General features: G+C 33.4%; 1 protein-coding gene across 1 annotated transcript; it reads left to right on the top strand.

Annotated features, from left to right (window-relative positions):
* Positions 1–7,432: 7,432 nt before the first annotated feature.
* On the top strand, positions 7,433–14,882 carry LOC116137920 (protein LAX PANICLE 2-like). The gene is made up of 4 exons (XM_031423616.1): positions 7,433–8,527; positions 8,676–8,726; positions 8,926–8,998; positions 14,604–14,882. The coding sequence occupies exons 1-4, from the start codon at positions 7,767–7,769 to the stop codon at positions 14,763–14,765; spliced, it is 1,047 nt and encodes a 348-aa protein (XP_031279476.1). The 5' UTR covers positions 7,433–7,766; the 3' UTR covers positions 14,766–14,882.
* The last annotated feature ends 743 nt before the right edge of the window (positions 14,883–15,625 follow it).

Genomic DNA, 15,625 nt, shown 5'->3' with positions numbered 1-15,625 from the left:
AAAGAAAAAAGTCAAATTAAAAAATAATATATATATTTATTTCTCATGGAGAAAGAAACAAAAAAGAATTTTAATTTGTTTGTTTTACATGACGCTCTCTACAATTAACAATCAATTAAGGGGGCGAGATTATTTTATTAATTTTTGTTGATTAGTAAAAGATGATCATGATGGTGTTAATATAATACGTGTTGATTAAAATTTAAAGGGTGTTTAGTGGGGGGTCCACAGGAGAGCCCCCCATGAAGTTCGGCTTTGCACGCGCAGTCAGGAGATTGGGGTCCACTTCTTCCACAAACACAAACCCACGCACGTCCATGCAAAAAGTCCCCCATGTCTTGTCTCAGAATTTCGAGAGCGTACCATTCTTATCTTGAACCCTCAACTAAAATATAATAATTTTCTTTTTTTTTCACCTATCATGTTCATGCCTCATGCGCATTTCTGATCATCATCATTGTTCTTCTCTAAACTCCGTAATCAGCGTCCACGTGTCAACGCGGTGGCACGAACCTCAATACCTCTGGTCGGTTTATTATAAAATTCTGTGTAACTGCTTTTTGAGGAACTAATTGCTCTTAATTAATCATGTTCGTATAATAGACAATCAAAGCATTTCATGGAAAACCCTAAACCTAAACGTGGTATTAAATATAATGTGCATGCAGGTATTAATATACCTACACTATACAGAGAGCTATAGCTAATTTCTATATTTACACGTACGGAAATGAAACATTATGATTGTCTTTCATTAGGTTTAGACTTAGGGTAAACAGCAGCAGCTTGAAAATGGGCTAAATACTGACAATTCCATGGGCTTCATGGGTGCTTTAATTGAGTCGTATTCACATTATTATAAGGGGAAATTTTGGCGGGTTTGTAATATTATTTTAAAGAGGGAAACCCTAAAGTGATTGGTTGGTTTGCATAGAGCCAAAGAAAATCCTTGGAGATGTTAATTGAATAATGTGGAGAATATTAACATAGTTGGCATATTTGAGGAAGGGGTTTGGTAACATGCATGCCAATTACTAATTGGAAGTAAGCGATGCTGGGAACTATGTTATGTAGGGAAGATCATGCAAGAAAGAACTCGTGGGTATCATCAATAAGAATTAGAATGATTTCCTATGTGGTGGGAGATTATATTACTTGAATATATATTAACACTTTTGATTAATAATTTTCTGTAGGGCATATATCCACTTTGGCCTGCCTTTACTTTCAATGCAAACAGCCAACAAAACAGCTCATAGATCATAGAAAATTATTTTGTGTGCTCGTGGCTATTATGGTGCTATTCTATTTATGATAAATTTATATATGAATATATCTACAACATTATGGTATATCCCTGATTTCATGTTGTGTTTGCCACTCAAATAAATTATGAATTGGGTTTACCCAGTAAAAGCCATGGGTTTCCTTTTATAATTTTTATTATTATAGCATATTGATTATCATATCATTCCGTGTATGCACAAATTAATTAAAGCGGCCATGAAATGAAAACCATCTAGATTGAGTGAAAAGAAAGGAAAGATAAAAGCTTTGTTTGCCTTGCAAGGCTCATATGAATATAAAATTTGTCGCTTTTTTTTCTTACTGGCTAACATGTATTCGAGTGTGTAGACGTTTACATCAGCGAAACTGGCTACTGTGTGATGGTGGGCTTATAATTAACTTGCCTATACAGAGTCAATATAGGGTATAAATTTATGCGGATGTGAGCTTAATGATGTATATGAAGTAGTATGCGTGGTATTGTTTGCCTAATATTGAAGAAATTGGTTGATCTGGAAAGAAACTGATTGATTCCGATGCTCTATTATTGAAGATTCAGTCTTTTGCGGTTGTAAGTGGATTAGAAATAAAGTACCTGAGCCTGGCTTATTAAATATTAACTCATATATGCTATCCAATTATAGATTTGAGAGCTTGACCAAGAAGCTAAACATAAAAAAAAAAGACATGGGTATCTGGGAGAGAGAGAGAGAAAAAGAGAATGCAAAAGGTGAACTCTAAGTCAATTTGAGTGTAATTGCAAGTACCCTTTTGGTAGTAAAACTAATAATAACAGATGGATGAAAATAATGATCGAAAGGAAGAAAGTGGTAGGTTTGTAAAGAAAGAAGTCTGAACCACAGCCGGCCGTGAAAAAGAGAGAGAGAATAAATATATATATAAATGTAATTAAAAAGAAAACTAAGAATAGGAAATGATGAGGTGTTGGTGATGATGGTGAGTGGGAAGCAGTGAAGATGAAATAAAGGAAAGGGGAATATTTAGGGTTTGGTGACATGCAAAGGATGCATTGCAGCAGGCAGTGCGTTTGCTTCTGTTTAACTTTATAAAATTATTAATTATGTGCTCTCTGCATTCGTAAATTCCTATGCATGTGTCAACCAAGCGTGCCTGAAATTCTCATTGATGAATGAACAATAAACTCTGTCAAATTGGGCTGCTACCTCTGCCTCCTGCTACCTCTATATATATATACGTTTATCCCAGATAGAAAATTCGTTTCTATTGGACTAGTATATATATATATATATACTTCTTTATCCTCGTGCCAAATCGCAGCTTTTTTCAATCTTAAAAGACAGCTTGTAGAAAATCTCTTATAGACTTGAATCGGAGAATGTGTTGAGCACTTCTCCAAATCTCTTTAATTATGTTCAACTATACAATAATTTTAGAATGAATGAATAAAGAGTTTAGCCAAGCGTAAGGTCGTTTCACAATAATACGGCACTCATTAGTAAGATTTAGGATCTTTTAGTTTAGTATATATAAATATAAAATAAAATTAATCAATTATACCTGGAGATTTTGACAACCATAACTCAAATTTCATAATAAATTAAAATTAAGGTTTAAGGTTTATGGATAAAGGATAAAGGAGCTTATTCAGATTGGAAAAGCGCCCTATGTGTGAAAAACATGGAGTGCTCAAAGGCAGTTTTTTCATGTAAAAAATAAGAAAATATTCTGTAGACGTGAAAGGGTTTGTTTGGTTAGAAAGGGGACATGCAATGCAAAGTGATAATCCAAAAAGCAAAGAGTTCATAGAAAGTTGGCCCCCTTTTCACTTTGGAATGATCACCCCACATTCCACTATGTAAAACTAGCGCCATGCCAAACTATCCAACAACACTACAAAACTCATCTCCTTCTTTCATTTTATTTTTAAAAATCCTCCACCAAAAAAAAGGACACAACTACCACACCCGTCTCTATCACAAGATTGCAAAAAGAAACCATGTTGTGTGTGTTTTTGTTTGTGTGAAATCGAATTTGTGGAAAGAGAGAGAATCCAAACACACTTCACTACTGTATCTTTGTCACATAATCACATTCCAACACCATTAAAGTTTTCGAACAGTTGTGTCTTGAAACAAAAATTGACGAGAGAATAGAAAGAGATTGAGTGTCTGTCTCTTTCAGTGCGTGTGAATGTGATCACAGAGTGATTTATGCAACATCTCTTTCTTTTAAGACCTAGCTTCATTGAACTTATTACAACAACTCTCAACTCTCTCATCCATATATATATATATAAACATAATTTCAGGATTTCAGCCCCATTGAGCTTATTAGCCTTTCATCTTAAACATCAGATCTGGTTATTATTACTTATTTCCCTTGCCTTAAAGAGCTCAATTAGTCTAACTGAAATTTCCCTGATCAATAAAATTTTTGTAACGTTATTCGTTGGCAAATTTTAGTTAGAATCTAAGTTTCCTGTATAAAAGTGAAAAAATACGTTTGTCTTTTCAGAAAGATGGGATTACCTTAAACTTGAGAATTATGACGATGACACAGATAAGAGGACGTAGGTTGCGGTTGCCCATTATATTCTCACTTTTTAAGCTACATGGAATGATTAAACATGAAATAAAGTACCGAGATTGCTTATAGCACAAGAGCCCCAATTACCAATAGGGGGGCGCAGGCACAGGCACCTGCTGTTAAGTTTCATCATAACTTGGTCTCCTTTTGCAGAATGAAAAATTAATTCAATTGACCATCCTGGGGATGAACCACATATTGCTCTATTTTCTCTAACCTATATTTACATTTACTGTATATGTCCACGTAACGTAAGCAAGGCTCGTCTCCTTTTAGGGCACATGAATCTCATAATTCCTAATTATGGTTTAGTTCTAAACATTTTAACCTTTATTACCCATTTCCGAATAGATAATATAAAGCTTTCTGGATAAAGTCATGGATATATGAACAATTCATAGAGTTTAATTGCCCAATTAGGTTCTTTTGTAAGAAATCCATTGAAGAGAAACTACACAACTCCAACTCCATTCTTCATTTGGAATTAAGTTAATTAACCAAAAGAAGACAATCATGTGATAATGTCTCCTCCTTATAAGAGGCTCTTATAGGTTTAATTAAGGGTTTTCAGTCGGTTACAACTTACAACCCTATTATGATCTAACATAGTTTATCAATAAATTAATGTATTTTCTAAATTAATGATGTCTCTGAATAAAAAGTGCAATTTTTTTTCAAATATGGAGAAGCGCTTGATCGACTATTCTAAATGCCCACAACCAATAATCGGCAAAGGTAGTAAAATCCCGATTATGAGCTGATAATGACTTTTTTTTTTCTTTTGGATTAGAGGAAAAGGGGACGCCTTTGTTGAAATTCTTTTTGGTTTTGCTACTCCAATCGGAGTAATTGGGGTCAACCATAAGACACTCAAAGGCGACCAAAAAAAAAAAAACAAAAACCCGGAAACGAATGAGCAAGTCCATGCATTTGCATATATAGATCCATCTTTCTGTTGTCTTAATCTTGAATTTTGTAATTTAATTTATGTTGACTGAAATTGACCAAACAGCACTGAATCAAGTAGATAGAAAGTAGGCACATGCATTCAATTCAAAGCCCAAGATAAGGTGTGTAGTGTGCTCAAAATCCTGACAGAGAGAACTCCGTCCATACCCCATGCATTATATTCTCTTTCTCTCTCGGTTTCAACAAATTAAACCCCCACTTGTATCACATGCATGGACTGACATTGCCACTCATTATATCACATGCACATGCAAATAGACTTTTTTATTTTTCTTCTTCTTCTTCTTCTTCTCAAATTTCTTCTCTCCCTCCAACTCCAAATTGAAAGAATTACACAGAAGAAGGATCCAGTACATAGCTAGTTTGGTGTTTGTTTTGGGTTTGCACTTCGTGATTTATATGGAGAAAGTGATGATGATGGCATTGATGATGGTATGATGACGAGATTAAAGGGGTATTTGTTTTCTCACCTCCCAATTCTATTTAGTGGGCAAAAGAAAAAGAACCCCACTTGCTCTAATGGGAACATGCACATTAAAAAGCTATTATAATTCGGTCCCCCTTGGGTACGGTACTCATATAACTTCCCTGGACTCTGATACATGAAATCTCTATCTCTTTCAAAAGTCATCAAACCATTCAATTCCATGCATGATTATTACGTATACACCAATACATGCGTTCATATTTTCTTCTTCCCCTTGGCTTCTAGTTCTGGCTTTAGAGATTAGTTGGTTTACTTTTCATTTTATTGGGCTTTTAGTTACTGTGGAGTCGGTAAGTATATTCTTTAGGGCCCCAACAATAAGTTATTGAATTTCAACTCTTTGCTGTCATGGATCTGCACACGTTTAATTGAGTCCTTTCCTTTCTCAGCTTAGTATACTGTACAGCAAAGATTATAAATCACTTTTAATTATGATCTTCAGTGCACAATTTTGACATCTGACATAGTTTTATGAATTATGATTAATGAATTCTGCTTGATTTTGAAGACAATGCAATTGATATCTCTATTGGCTAATTTGTGCATAGATTTCACACATAAATACACCTGCAATAAATGTCAACCTAGCTGAATTATATCATATAAAGTGTTGCTATAATGAGTAAGCAGAAATCTCTTCCATTAATTTCAAGATGAATTAAGAAAAATTAGTGCAAGCCATAATTCTTGAATCTTTGTAGTATAAAGTAAAATATTTTTGAGATAATTAAATTGGGGGCAAGGGCATCACCTAATTGAATTGTTTGTTTGTGTATGAAAGAGAGAGAATTGGCGGGGTGCCCACTTCTTAGAATCTTTAGGGACAATTTTTGGTAGAAAGATATCTCCATCAGTGGCCTTTGCTTTCATGCTTTAATTCCAAGCTTAAGTTATTCCATGCCCATGCACTGTCACCAGAGGCCACGCTTCCCATCTTTTACTACTCCTTTATTTAGACTCATAAGACGCTCCTCAATTTCTTTATTTGCCAACAAGTTTTCCTCAACACAGTAAAATAAAGTTGCAACATTCCATCACAAATAGCGAAGAAAAGTGATGAAGGCATGGAGCCAGAGTCTCAGGTGATTCATATTCCTGGGATCTTATAAACATATAATCAATAGTGTTATATATATAAGAATATAAGAATATAAGAATATAAGATAGGTTAGATAGAGACCACGTTTGATGGGCTGGAAAGAAGGTGAGCAGCTTTTCAGGAAGGCAACAGCAGCCATTGTCGTTCAAGTTAGAACAAAAAAAAAGACTTAGTTTGAAGTTATAACCGAAAAAGCAAGCATAAGAGAAAAGAATTAAAAGAGGAAATATATTTGACAAATCAGAAGTTAATGCAGGGAGGGTGGGAGGCACATGCTTAAGCAAGGAATGTCCTACAAAAACAAAGCCCACGTCGCTGTGTTTTGATTCTTGGGTTGTGGGGAAACACAATCATGCATGCCTAACTCTCCATTTATTTGTTTATAATTACCCTATTAATAACTTACTCTAATGTGCTTCTTATGTTATATTATTTTTCCTAATTGACAGGTAATGTCATTATGCCAGGTCAAAAGAATTCCTTGTCTCATTTTGAGGCATTAATTTATTCATATGCTATATGCTATATATGTATCCAAATTCATTTATTTGTATTAGGATTTTGATGTTACCATTAACATGGATTTATTAGAATATATATATATATATATATAATCAACAGCATCAAAGAACATGAGACGCGTGGGATCTTAAAACTAATTAATAAGGTCAATTCCAAGACGTGATTAATGCTTTGTTGTCCGATTTTGTATATTGATTAATCCAACTCCAACAGCAATATGATTAAATTTAAACATCATCATCTATTAGAGAAGAGCTAAAAAGGACCTTTTTGTGATATTCTAAAAAGAAAGAAACTTTACAGTCATTTTCTCCTTGGAACATGCCCTAAAGTTGTAAGCTGGAAGACCCTTAAATACTTTTTCCATTAGAAAACAAGTGGAACTTAATATATATTTCTTCTTAATAAAGTCAAAAAATATTACTGTTCGACCTCCCTAAGAATATATATATATATAAACAATAATAAGATTATTAATATAACTGACTGACTGACCACCATCTCTCTTTCTCTCTCTCCTTTCCTGCAACTATTTCATCTCCACAAGCTTCCAAACAAAGAGAATTAATGGAAAGTGAGATTTGTAAGGTTTGTTCTCCCTCTTGTCGTATGACATATTTATGATCAAACTGAAAACAATAACCCTTATCTGGTTAATGGGTGTCTCTCTCTTTCTTTATTCCTCAATTTCAAAACATGCTTATACCAATAACTATAGATCCCTTTTTCCAGTATAACTTGCCCCTCCATAACTTTTTAATCCATGGCTCATGTTGATATCAACTCTAACAATTATCATCCAAACTGCTGGTTCGGGTTTTTTTGTTCTCGGATATGACCATGGTTCCTGCTGAAAATCTCTCTAAACAACATCATCATCATCTTTATTCTGGTTATGGTGGTTGTGGTAATAATTGTACAGAGAGTTTTGGTCTTATGAGTCGAATACAAGGTTATGACTATAGTAGTGAAGCTTGCTTAGGATCTGATCTAGTTGTTAATCCCATGGCTGAAGATGAATCAAGAACTAACAGTCTTAACGAAGCTGGTTCAAGCTCGAAAGAAAACCAAGAAGATCAAAGAGATGAAGGATGGCTACAATTGAGTATAGGTAGTCATCACAAAAGCAACCATGACATCAAGCATCATCAGGTGGACCCAACGGCGAGAAGAGGAGGATTGATCGAGCTTGATCTATTACCAGGTGGAGGTGGTAGTTCACCACAAACGAGGCCTTTAGCCCCTACTTTTCAAGTGCCTGAGTTTCGAGGTCCACGGCCGGTTATGAATATTGCTGGTGCCAATAGTTTTAGCTCATCTTTATTCTTTCAACACCAAGGAAGTAGCTCAACATTTCCTTCTCATCAAGAGATTAACTGGGCATTTAGACCCATCCCACAAAATCTTGCGATGGCTTCTTCGTCTTCGTCTTCGTCTTCTTCTTCTTTGATGCCATTCGGGTCCTACTTTGCACGACCATTTCAAGTGCATACGGGAATAGATGTTGCTGGGCCGAGCTCAGATTTCAGAGTTATTGATCCTCCTCGGAGACCCCAGTCTGGCATTTGGTTTATGCTATTAGCATCCCAAAATCAGTAAGTGCAGAACAAGATGTTCAAAACAATAGCTATAGCCCCCTCTGCTCTTTAATTTTCTTGTTTTCTTTGTCATGATTTTTTAATATTTTAAAAGACGCTCAGTTTACTTTCTTTCTAATCAAATTCTATTCATTTCTCAATGCAGAGCGAGAGAACCGTTCTTGCCGCAGATACAAAAGAGCTACTTAAGAATCAAGTAATTTATTTTATCATTGTACTCTACGTTTAATCCTTTATACTGTGTTTCTATTTCATTAAAAAAAAAAAAAAAAAAAATTCTTTTCAAGGTCGTGAAATCGTTGACGGTTTTTTTTTATTTTTTATTTTTTTTTGTATTTATTCATCTTTTCTTTTAACTTATTCATTTGTGTAATATTGATTTCTCAAACCTTCAGGGACGGGAGGATGACAGTTCGACTATTAATAAAGTATCTGGTTAATAAGCTGAAATTGGATAGCGAATCAGAGGTATTTAAACCTATTTCTGCTACTTATTTTCCCTTCAAATGCTTACCAAAAAGTAGTTCATTGATTATATTTATGCTGTGCATTATCATTCTTTAATGTTCCACATCCCATTTAATTTATTTAAGTTGCTCTAGCTCCATACAGAAAAGCCAAAAAGAGAAAACCAAAACCTTTTCGTCCACCACTTAATTACATAAATACGGTCATGGTTGGTGTTAGAAACATGATGGAAACATCAGAACTAAATGCGTTCTCTAGTGGTATTTATTTCTTTTTTGATAACATCAGATTTAGGTGGGAAGTATATTTCTAGATGGCCATCTTCTCTTTCTGTATCATTAGCCTTTTACCCCATAATCTATTGCTGCATTGTTGGTCTTCCAGCAAACTGCATGTCTAGTCAAGGTAATGACTCTTCCAAAATGCCCATAACCTTCTGTCTTTAGTTAGTTATAAACGCTTTTACTGACCAAGTTTAAAAGTGTAAGGTTCAAATGTAGATCTTTGCCGCTGCTATATAGAAAACTACCTACCACCCTCTTTTCTCGTCCACAAAATAGATGGATGAGGGTTTACCGTTTACTGTTTAAAGGTGTAGCGTTTCGTCCTTATGCACATGATTTCACTGTTTAGACCATAAACATTTATAAAAGTAACCCGTAAGTAAACGTAAAGTATAATGATGTCGAAGTTTCATATCAAAATATTCAGAAAAGTATACATGTAAAGCAAATGCGTGGTACTTATAACTAATATTGAAAACCTTAAAGTAGAATCCTGGGCTAGCTGAGTCTTCGCGTACTATGGTCGTATAGCTAGCCACTGTAACCTCAAACCATTATCGACGTCTTCGTTTCCTCTCCTAAAAAAATCTTATTTTCGTATATTAAAAGATTAACACTGTGTGTGTTTGTGTTAGTCTAAGCCATATGAAATCTCTTTTCGAATTCTAGAATCATAATAAACCAGTATCATTGAAGTTTTGAACATGCAGCATGACGGTGATGGAGTTTGGCTCAAGCAAAAGCATTATATAGTTTCTAATTTCAGGAAAAATGAAAGTTCAGTTAAAGTCTAGATTTCTAATATGTTCTTGGAGGTTAATTATGTGCTTTGGATGTCTTTAGTAGTCATGAAACGATTAAAGGGGCCGGTATTCTTTAGAAGGAGAGAGAGGGAAATAGAAATTTTCCTCACCATCTCATTCAGCAACATTAGCATGTATTACACTGCACTCAAGACCTTAAGTTAGCCTGAAAATAGGGTTTACTTTCCATATTGCACGAAATTAGATATTTCCTTCTAACTACATATTCATATCCTTGAAACCATTTTTAAGATGCTTTATATACATTAATCTAAAAATGTTCTTGAGTATAACAGAACCCTAATATTATGAAAACAGTAAGGACAAATTAGTCATTGGCACTTTGCTTAATAATTTTCAGCATGCATGCATGGTAATGGCATTGATCAGATTTTCTTGTCGTGGCCTTAGATATTATAGACTTCAAATTAGCTTACAGTCATTATTAGTGATGATAAAAGAATAGGCATGCACGATAAATATTATTGGATGAATCAAGTACATAGTAAAGTTAGTTTTTACAAGGTTTTTATTTTTTATTTTTTATGAGTGAAAGTATACCATAATTCATTTCAATTTGCATGTAGTCATTACAGTAAAAAAATTAGTCTTACACGAAAATAATGGGTGCACGAGATGTATATATATACACACATTCATGAAGAGAGATAATTTTGTGCTAAATCAAATTCACATCATTGTTTTCTCCATCATTCAATACAACAATGCTTCTCTTGCACTCTTCATTATGAAATACCATTATATATGTTTTTCACTAATAATAATTGCATACTAAAGTTTCTTTTTATACTACTTTAGTGATCTAATATATTTATAAACCTCTGAAACATTATGAATTTGTATGTTATGTCATCAAGATCCTTTAATTATCTTGGGATAGTTTGATAAATGATTTTTCACCCTTCGTAGCGCACGAGTACCTATACACTACAATTGATATTCCAAGACATTCTTTAGTCTAGCTAGGTATTTTCTGAAAGATAAGTGTTTAACCTTTCCCCTTGTGATCGGATGACAAACTTTTTAGTCACTGAGCTTAGTTATACCTGTGGGGTCTTTGTCTTTGAGTCACGGGTAAGACAATTACTAAGTTTACTAAAAAAAAAAAAAAAATGTTAAGTGTGTAGTTTAAAAGTTTAGGAATTAAAACTTAACGAGATTAACCAATGATACAGTAATATTAACATTCACATAGTTACATAAAAAAAGATTTGGAGTGTGGGTGTGTTTCTTTTTTACCCCACCCACACTACAGTATTGGAGAATAAAATCAATATTGTGGAATGGTAAAATATTGTTAATTTATGTCTTAACATTTACATTTCTGATGTATCTTAAGTGTTTACAATTGGAAGAAAATTTTCTAAACCGATTGCATTATAGGTCGATACTCTTAACTAGGGGAAACCGTACTATGAGTGCTAGTAGTATATAGATAGCTTGAAAATCTTGATATTGCTGTGTGGTTTGATTCATTGTATTTGTTACAGATATAAAACAATTCTACATTGCTTGCATGTGCCACCATGTACTACTTGCAGGTGTAGAAGCACTAAAATATTGAATTAAGAGGGAAACTTTTAAAAGACAACGCTTGGCACGGTATAGAAAGATGTGACAGTAGGAAGAAGAAAACTGTGGTTTTCCAGCTGTTGATTTGTTAGAAGTGTTAAAAACCCTAGTTTTTTTTAATTGGGTCAATCATAGGAAGAAGAAAATTTATGCTGTGGCCAAACAATAAGTTTTTTAGAGTTATAAGTCCCTTAACCTAGCGCTTAGAATTGCATTTTTGCTAGTTTTTGTATCGTTAGATATGTGTAGGGACGATTAGTAACATAAAACGACAAAAATTACACGAATAACGATGACACATAGGGTTTCCTTTAATTAACTTCATCTATCGATGGCATGCATATTTTTTTTTTAAGAGTCAAAACTCAAACCAGGGCGGCTCCATTAATTAGAAATCCAAATAACTAGTTGAAATAGTCGTGTGCCTTCGAAAATGGTGCTTGGAATGTCATACCTCATACGACGTATATTTGTATTTGTTTGCAATAAATTATGTTTGGTTGTTGGCATGTATATCACTCGACATTCCATTTTGATTTAGTTTAATGAAGTTTACGAATAAGTTGGGGGTTAGGTCGGTCCTTTAATAAACCATGATATGGATGAGACTTAGACGTAGAATAAATTATTTAATCAAATCATATTCCCAAATATAACAAAATTCTCTCTCTCTCTTAGCAGATACTTAAAAATATATGGCCTGTTATGTACTCTTCACCTAAAATATATACACCTAATCACAAAACTGTCAATTGAATCATAAAATATATATTCACTATTTAGGATGTATGTCAACCTCAACATTCTTCTGGCATTTTTCCTATCATCAAATTGTTTTCCCTATACTTTAAATCTCTCTAGGTCAACCAAATATGCCATGGATTTGTCAAATTCTTTGTAGAGAACTAGCGTTGGAGCAACGAACCAGCTTATTATACAAATCATTTATCACATAAACTTTCTTCTCTTAGCCTTAAGATTCATTAATATTCCATGCCGTCCCGAATACGTATATTTATAGTAGTAGTGCTTTCTCTTTCATGGTTATAGGATTTGTACCGGCTGCTGTCTTCAATTATGTGTAATTTTCATACCGAGGACACATACATTGTACAAAATATTATGTCATGATTAGTTGAGATCTAGGGAGGAAGATAGAGAATTGATTTTACATGGACATGAATAAATAAGAGTCTTAGAGCAATAATCAGAGGAGGAAAACTGGAAAAGTAAAAAGATGTCTGGATGGTGGGGAGGGTTTCGTTTCCTTTTTTTTATTTTTAAAAGTGAGCATTGACTTTAAGATTAAATAAAAACATATATATATACATACATATCTTCAACTTGGATTAACTTGGCCAACATAATATATTAATATACATACAAAAAACCAAAATAAAAATAAAAAAGTTGATATTAACACATCAAATCAAAATCATCATATCGTAGGGCCTTGAAAATCACACGTGGACCCTGTCATTCTCATCTCTTTCATTTGCATGCGTTATCGCTTCCTTTCGTCACGCTTTCGCCTCTTTCAGCTCATCCTCCTGACAGCTAATATTGTATTGTAGGTCCTTTCTTATTATTTACCTTCTCCCTGTGCTGAAAGGAAAAAAAAACTTTTTAAGTGCTGCACTTTGATTGAATTTTAAAAACACTTCATCATCTCTCTTCTTCCACAACCAACCACCTATAATTACATAAAGAAAGAAAGAAATATATATATATAAAATACACCCGCCCAATATATTTTACGTCGGAGGAAAGCAATGCATGAGAGATAATTCAACAACAGAATCATGCCAAGATGTTGAAAAAAACAACAAATATAATAGCATAAAAGACAGATAAGAGCCATCCAAATTATTTTTATATAGTTGGTGAAATTGACTGCAACTGCATGCATATTAAAATATACATCAGATAATTCTTCTTCTAACCCCTTTGATTATCTCAACAGTGACCCTTTAAACTACAATTTCCTAACAAGTTTTAATCAAAAACACTGGTAGTTAAGAGAAGAATATAATTGACCTACATTTTAGGTTTTTTTTTTCTTTCTTTCTTTCTTTCTTTCTTTAGAAAAGGGAAGAGAAAGCAACGTGAAGTAGACGTGCATGAGATGGGATTGAAAATTATATTTATTAATAAATAATAATAATAATAATAATATATATTTGTGATTAGGTTTCATAGTGCCTATTCCTCGCCGTGCTTTTTGGATCCATTACAAATCTTCTTTTTTCTTAATTTTTGTAAGAGCAGTGCACTGGTTAGATTATAAAATCTAATTACTAAAATAAAAGTCTTATGGCATCATGATTTTGGCTTACGAGTAAAGTCTAAGTGGGTCCTGTAATCATTAAACTCGGGCTGTTTGATGAATGGATCGGGCAGCCCTAAATCGTCTATTTCTTCATCTGTTCGTTGCCCTAAAAATTTCTGCAACGAATCTCTTTTCTCTTGCGAGTAAAGAAACAAAGTCAGTGAGAGAGAGAGAGAGAGAGAGAAATTCTATGGGTAAAGTAGACGTTATGTTATTGAGATAGCATGGATAACACGTAAGCTACTGACGAAGCATGACTTCAATTTTTTACTAATTTATTTTATTTAATATATCCATCTTTCTTTCTTTACTTTACTTCTAAGTGAAATGAACTATCGCAGCAAGTCTAAGCTTTGTAGATTTTTCATTAATTAGTAATTGTATGAACAAAGACAAATTTGAAAACTTAAATTAATTAACAAAATGACCCACTTAAACTAAAGTGATTAATCATTTTTTAACTTTATATGTAGATATTTTTTGTGATTAATTATATATTTTTTTTCTTGATTTTTATTATGATGGTTTGTATGAAGTGTGATGATGAATACACGGTTGTGTGTGTGATTGTTGTGATGGTGATTGATTGAAAGCAGATAGAGATAACATGTAGAGGACAACAGCTTCTGCCTTTCTTGACGTTGCTGCATGTAAGGGATAATATATGGAGTCCCAGAGACGCAGTGACTTTGCTTCCAGATTCCTCTACTACGGATCATGTCATGGTGCTGCACTATGGTAGGACTGCTTCATTATAAAAACACTTAAATAACAAATTTCAAAGCAAAGAAAAAAAAAAAAAAAAAAAATCCCATAATTTATTTATTTGCTCCAACATGTATTATTTATAAGTTATGATGAAAACCCTTTCTTTCTTCTTGTCTTCTCGATCGCTAATGGGTTTTGTTTTTTTTATTTTGTTTCTGATTGATGGAGAGAATAGTTTGGAATAGTCCCAAATGATGTTATGGTTTTTGGGTCAATAACATGCATTAATTACTCAAAGTTAATGTATTTCCAAGCTACGCAGGCTTGATAATTCATTCTTCCACATTGTTCTGTTCGTTTTTCTAACTCATGCTTTGATGACCCTTGAATGAAAAAATTCTAATTGACTAATTGTAAGTTTGATGGATTGAATTGAATCTAATTTTCCCAAGTAATACTTTAACTAGTTGGTTTGCGAATTTCCTCGGGAATTTCTGCCTAAAATCAAACCTAATTAATGAAGAATATTATATCTATTCAAGTCAATTTATATATGTAGCCTTGGAAAGCTGGTGACAAGAATAATATGCACGATGCCCTCAACTATCTTCTATATATTTGTATATTGTAGTCTTTCATGTGTGAAAACAACCAATAATAGACCCAAAGTAATGTTTTGAATCTCCATTGGGGCTTTGGCTACAATACATTAATGTGTTGTAGCTTCCCTCCTACTCACCATTGGATTCTAACTTTTATTATTATATATTTGTTATACCCAGTCTAACAACTATTATTACAATTAATAACTAAACACCTAATTGATTAATTGGAAAGAAAAGCACATAGATTCGGTTTGAAAGATTAATTCATACCTGGGCATTAATCTTCTTAAATGAACCTTTCTTTT

Source organism: Pistacia vera, unplaced genomic scaffold (assembly GCF_008641045.1).
Source record: "Pistacia vera cultivar Batoury unplaced genomic scaffold, PisVer_v2 Contig337, whole genome shotgun sequence".
Classification (NCBI taxonomy): domain Eukaryota; kingdom Viridiplantae; phylum Streptophyta; class Magnoliopsida; order Sapindales; family Anacardiaceae; genus Pistacia; species Pistacia vera.
This window is presented reverse-complemented; position numbering and strand designations above follow the sequence as displayed.

Excerpts from the sequence above, each read along its gene's own strand:
- LOC116137920 (XM_031423616.1), top strand. The coding sequence starts at position 7,767 with ATGACCATGGTTCCTGCTGAAAATCTCTCTAAACAACATCATCATCAT. Across the intron at positions 8,528-8,675 it reads CTATTAGCATCCCAAAATCA|AGCGAGAGAACCGTTCTTGC; the intron begins GTAAGTGCAGAA and ends TTCTCAATGCAG. Across the intron at positions 8,999-14,603 it reads AATTGGATAGCGAATCAGAG|ATAGAGATAACATGTAGAGG; the intron begins GTATTTAAACCT and ends GATTGAAAGCAG.